Source organism: Natator depressus, chromosome 9 (genome assembly GCF_965152275.1).
Source record: "Natator depressus isolate rNatDep1 chromosome 9, rNatDep2.hap1, whole genome shotgun sequence".
Classification (NCBI taxonomy): Eukaryota; Metazoa; Chordata; order Testudines; family Cheloniidae; genus Natator; species Natator depressus.
In genome coordinates this window covers 24,975,706-24,981,486 of record NC_134242.1, presented here as the reverse complement: position 1 = coordinate 24,981,486, position 5,781 = coordinate 24,975,706, and the positions used below count along the sequence as shown (strand labels likewise).

Here is a 5,781-nt window from a genome sequence, read left to right as displayed (position 1 = left end):
CCTGAAATTCTTGAAGCCCATCCCTACAGTCAATAGCATTCAAGTATTTGATTCTGCATTATATGACTTCCTCAGTCTTCTTTTGTGGAAATCTGATATGCCTTTCACTACCTGAGTTTCAAGTACTTGCAGTGATGAGTGTCCAGCTATACAGACATGCATGTCCACATAACAGCATGAATAACACTTTGATTATCAGGTCTATTATAAGGCACTGGGCTTTGAAACAGGATACAGATTCTTTCATATCCAGGTCCCTGGCTAGAAACCAGTTCAGGTTGGTAGTGACCAAAAGCTGTTACGGTCTTATGGTTCTAAGTCTGGTCTTCTGTCAACACATGCAATGGATTGGATTTGTATTTAACTCACCATTGAAGCAGGAGTGGAAATCTTACTTACACTTTCACCCATCATGGGATTAACCTAATTTCAGTGGTTACTCATTTAAATTGCACTACCCTGAGCCCTGGTCTACACTAGGACTTTAGGTCGAATTTAGCAGCATTAAATCGATGTAAACCTGCACCCGTCCACACGATGAAGCCCTTTATTTCGACTTAAAGGGCTCTTAAAATCGATTTCCTTACTCCACCCCTGACAAGTGGATTAGCGCTTAAATCGGCCTTGCCGGGTCGAATTTGGGGTACTGTGGACACAATTCAACGGTATTGGCCTCCGGGAGCTATCCCAGAGTGCTCCATTTTGACCGCTCTGGACAGCACTCTCAACTCAGATGCACTGGCCAGGTAGACAGGAAAAGAACCGCGAACTTTTGAATCTCATTTCCTGTTTGGCCAGCGTGGCAAGCTGCAGGTGACCATGCAGAGCTCATCAGCAGAGATGACCATGATGGAGTCTCAGAATCGCAAAAGAGCTCCAGCATGGACCGAACGGGAGGTACGGGATCTGATCGCTGTATGGGGAGAGGAATCCGTGCTATCAGAACTCCGTTCCAGTTTTCGAAATGCCAAAACCTTTGTCAAGATCTCCCAGGGCATGAAGGACAGAGGCCATAACAGGGACCCGAAGCAGTGCCGCGTGAAACTGAAGGAGCTGAGGCAAGCCTACCAGAAAACCAGAGAGGCGAACGGCCGCTCCGGGTCAGAGCCCCAAACATGCCACTTCTATGATGAGCTGCATGCCATTTTAGGGGGTTCAGCCACCACTACCCCAGCCGTGTTGTTTGACTCCTTCAATGGAGATGGAGGCAATACGGAAGCAGGTTTTGGGGACGAAGAAGATGATGATGATGACGAGGTTGTAGATAGCTCACAGCAAGCAAGCGGAGAAACCGGTTTTCCCGACAGCCAGGAACTGTTTCTCACCCTGGACCTGGAGCCAGTACCCCCTGAACCCACCCAAGGCTGCCTCCTGGACCCAGCAGGCGGAGAAGGGACCTCCGGTGAGTGTACCTTTTAAAATACTATACATGGTTTAAAAGCAAGCATGTGAAAGGATTACTTTGCCCTGGCATTCGCGGCTCTCCTGGATATACTCCCAAAGCCTTTGCAAAAGGTTTCTGGGGAGGGCAGACTTATTGCGTCCTTCATGGTAGGACACTTTACCACTCCAGGCCAGTAACACGTACTCGGGAATCATTGTACAACAAAGCATTGCAGTGTATGTTTGCTGGCGTTCAAGCAACATCCGTTCATGTGTTATCCTCAGGAGAGTGAGATATAATCCATGGTCACCTGGTTGAAATAGGGTGCTTTTCTTCAGGGGACACTCAGAGGAGCCCATTCCTGCTGGGCTGTTTGCCTGCGGCTGAACAGAAATGTTCCCCGCTGTTAGCCACAGGGAGGGGGGAGGGTTGAGGGGGTAGCCACGCGGTGGGGGGAGGCAAAATGCGACCTTGTAACGAAAGCACATGTGCTATGTATGTAATGTTAACAGCAAGGTTTACCCTGAAAGAGTGTAGCCAGTGTTTTATAAAATGTGTCTTTTTAAATACCGCTGTCCCTTTTCTTTTCTCCACCAGCTGCATGTGTTTCAATGATCACAGGATCTTCTCCTTCCCAGAGGCTAGTGAAGATTAGAAAGAAAAAAAAACGCACTCGAGATGAAATGTTCTCCGAGCTCATGCTGTCCTCCCACACTGACAGAGCACAGACGAATGCGTGGAGGCAAATAATGTCAGACTGCAGGAAAGCACAAAATGACCAGGAGGAGAGGTGGCGGGCTGAAGAGAGTAAGTGGCGGGCTGAAGAGAGTAAGTGGCGGGCTGAGAAGAGGGCTGAAGCTCGAATGTGGCGGCAGCGTGATGAGAGGAGGCAGGATTCAATGCTGAGGCTGCTGGAGGATCAAACCAGTATGCTCCAGTGTATGGTTGAGCTGCAGCAAAGGCAGCTGGAGCACAGACTGCCACTACAGCCCCTGTGTAACCAACCGCCCTCCTCCCCAAGTTCCATAGCCTCCACACCCAGACGCCCAAGAACGCGGTGGGGTGGCCACCGGCCAACCAGCCACTCCACCACAGAGGATTGCCCAAAAAAAAGAAGGCTGTCATTCAATAAATTTTAAAGTTGTAAACTTTTAAAGTGCTGTGTGGCATTTTCCTTCCCTCCTCCACCACCCCTCCTGGGCTACCTTGGTAGTCATCCCCCTATTTGTGTGATGAATGAATAAAGAATGCATGAATGTGAAGCAACAATGACTTTATTGCCTCTGCAAGAGGTGATCAAAGGGAGGAGGGGAGGGTGGTTAGCTTACAAGGAAGTAGAGTGAACCAAGGGGCGGGGGGTTTCATCAAGGAGAAACAAACAGAACTTTCACACCGTAGCCTGGCCAGTCATGAAACTGGTTTTCAAAGCCTCTCTGATGCGTACCGCACCCTCCTGTGCTCTTCTAACCGCCCTGGTGTCTGGCTGCGCGTAACCAGCAGCCAGGCGATTTGCCTCAACCTCCCACCCCGCCATAAACGTCTCCCCCTTACTCTCACAGATATTGTGGAGCACACAGCAAGCAGTAATAACAGTGGGAATATTGGTTTCGCTGAGGTCTAAGCGAGTCAGTAAACTGCGCCAGCGCGCCTTTAAACGTCCAAATGCACATTCTACCACCATTCTGCACTTGCTCAGCCTGTAGTTGAACAGCTCCTGACTGCTGTCCAGGCTGCCTGTGTACGGCTTCATGAGCCATGGCATTAAGGGGTAGGCTGGGTCCCCAAGGATACATATAGGCATTTCAACATCACCAACAGTTATTTTCTGGTCTGGGAATAAAGTCCCTTCTTGAAGCTTTTGAAACAGACCAGAGTTCCTGAAGATGCGAGCGTCATGTACCTTTCCCGGCCATCCCACGTTGATGTTGGTGAAACGTCCCTTGTGATCCACCAGAGCTTGCAGCACTATTGAAAAGTACCCCTTGCGGTTTATGTACTCGCCGGCTTGGTGCTCCGGTGCCAAGATAGGGATATGGGTTCCGTCTATGGCCCCACCACAGTTAGGGAATCCCATTGCAGCAAAGCCATCCACTATGACCTGCACATTTCCCAAGGTCACTACCCTTGATATCAGCAGATCTTTGATTGCGTGGGCTACTTGCATCACAGCAGCCCCCACAGTAGATTTGCCCACTCCAAATTGATTCCCAACTGACCGGTAGCTGTCTGGCGTTGCAAGCTTCCACAGGGCTATCGCCACTCGCTTCTCAACTGTGAGGGCTGCTCTCATCTTGGTATTCATGCGCTTCAGGGCAGGGGAAAGCAAGTCACAAAGTTCCATGAAAGTGCCCTTACGCATGCGAAAGTTTCGCAGCCACTGGGAATCGTCCCAGACCTGCAACACTATGCGGTCCCACCAGTCTGTGCTTGTTTCCCGAGCCCAGAATCGGCGTTCCACAGCATGAACCTGCCCCATTAGCACCATGATGCATGCATTGGCAGGGCCCATGCTTTCAGAGAAATCTGTGTCCATGTCCTGATCACTCACGTGACCGCGCTGACGTCGCCTCCTCGCCCGGTAGCGCTTTGCCAGGTTCTGGTGCTGCATATACTGCTGGATAATGCGTGTGGTGTTTAATGTGCTCCTAATTGCCAAAGTGAGCTGAGCGGACTCCATGCTTGCCTTGGTATGGCGTCCGCACAGAAAAAAGGCGCGGAATGATTGTCTGCCGTTGCTCTGACGGAGGGAGGGGCGACTGACGACACGGCTTACAGGGTTGGCTTCAGGAGGCTAAAATCCACAAAGGGGGTGGCTTTACATCAAGGAGTAGTTCAGGCAGGACTTCACGGAGGGTTCCAATAAGAAATGGTGCACCTAAGTTATTGTTCTTATTGGAACAAGAAGGTTAGCCTGGCCTCTGATTGATACATGGCTAGATCTACCTCGCAGCACCTTCTCTGTGAGTGACTGCAGTGTGACCTAGAGGAATGAGTCCCCTAGACAGGGGAGGAGGCAAATGAGTACAAAACAAATCTGGTCTATTTCTTGTTTTGATCCACTCCATCTATCTTTTACATCTTTGGCTGGCAGCAGACGGTGCAGAAGGACTGCAAGCCATCCACATCTCATGGCTGCTCGGCAGAAGATGGTACAGTACGACTGCTAGCCATCCTCATCTCTTGCCTGCCTGGCAGAAGATGGCACAGTACGATTGCTAGCCATCGTCATCTCTTGCCTGCCCGGCAGAAGATGGTACAATACGACTGCTAGCAATCCGTATTGCCTGCCTGCTCACCATTAGACGGTTCAATACGACTGACTGCAGGACTAAAGAGAATGACCTGGTCAAGTCACCAAAAATTTAGTCCCTGCGCCCATGTCTCCCCAGGCGCTCCCAGCCGACGTGGCCAGGAGCACCTCGGACATGACGAGGACGGCTACCAGTCATACTGCACCGTCTGCTGCCAGAAGGCAATGGGTTGCTGCTACTGTGTAGCAATGCCGTACCGCGTCTGCCAGCACCCAGGAGACATACGGTGACGGTTACCTGAGCGGACTCCGTGCTTGCGGTGGTATGGCGTCCGCACAGGTAACTCAGGAAAAAAGGCGCGAAACGATTGTCTGCCCTTGCCTTCACAGAGGGAGGGAGGGAACGGGGGCCGGACAATATGTACCCAGAACCACCCGCGACAATGTTTTAGCCCAATCAGAGTGCTCCATTGGGCTACTCTGGACAGCACTCTCAACTCAGATGCACGATTGTTTGCCGTTGCTCTGACGCAGGGAGGGGCGACTGAGGACACGGCTTACAGGGTTGACTTCACGGAGGGTTCCAATAAGAAATGGTGCACCTAAGTTATTGTTCTTATTGGAACAAGGAGGTTAGCCTGGCCTCTGATTGATACATGGCTAGATCTACCTCGCTGCACCTTCTCTGTGCGTGACTGCAGTGTGACCTAGAGGAATGAGTCCCCTAGACAGGGGAGAAGGCAAATGAGTACAAAACAAATCTGGTCTATTTCTTGTTTTGATCCACTCCATCTATCTTTTACATCTTTGGCTAGCAGCAGACGGTGCAGAAGGACTGCATGCCATCCACATCTCATGGCTGCTCGGCAGAAGACGGTGCAATAGGACTGCTAGCAATCCATATTGCCTGCCTGCTCACCATAAGATGGTTCAATAGGACTGACTGCCGGACTAAAAAAAATGACCTGGTCAAGTCACTAAAAATTTAGTCCCTGCGCCCATGTCTGCCCAGGCGCTCCTGATCGACCTCACACAGGCGACCAGGAACACCTCGGACATGACGAGGACGGCTACCAGTCGTACTGTACCGTCTGCTGCCAGAAGGCAATGGGTTGCTGCTACTGTGTAGCAATGCCGTACCGCGTCT

At 50.9% G+C, this 5,781-nt stretch overlaps 1 protein-coding gene across 1 annotated transcript; it reads left to right on the top strand.

Annotated features, from left to right (window-relative positions):
- The first annotated feature begins 783 nt into the window (after positions 1–783).
- Positions 784–2,523, top strand: LOC141993697 (uncharacterized). Its single transcript, XM_074963244.1, has 2 exons — positions 784–1,402; positions 1,982–2,523. The coding sequence occupies exons 1-2, from the start codon at positions 820–822 to the stop codon at positions 2,521–2,523; spliced, it is 1,125 nt and encodes a 374-aa protein (XP_074819345.1). The 5' UTR covers positions 784–819.
- The last annotated feature ends 3,258 nt before the right edge of the window (positions 2,524–5,781 follow it).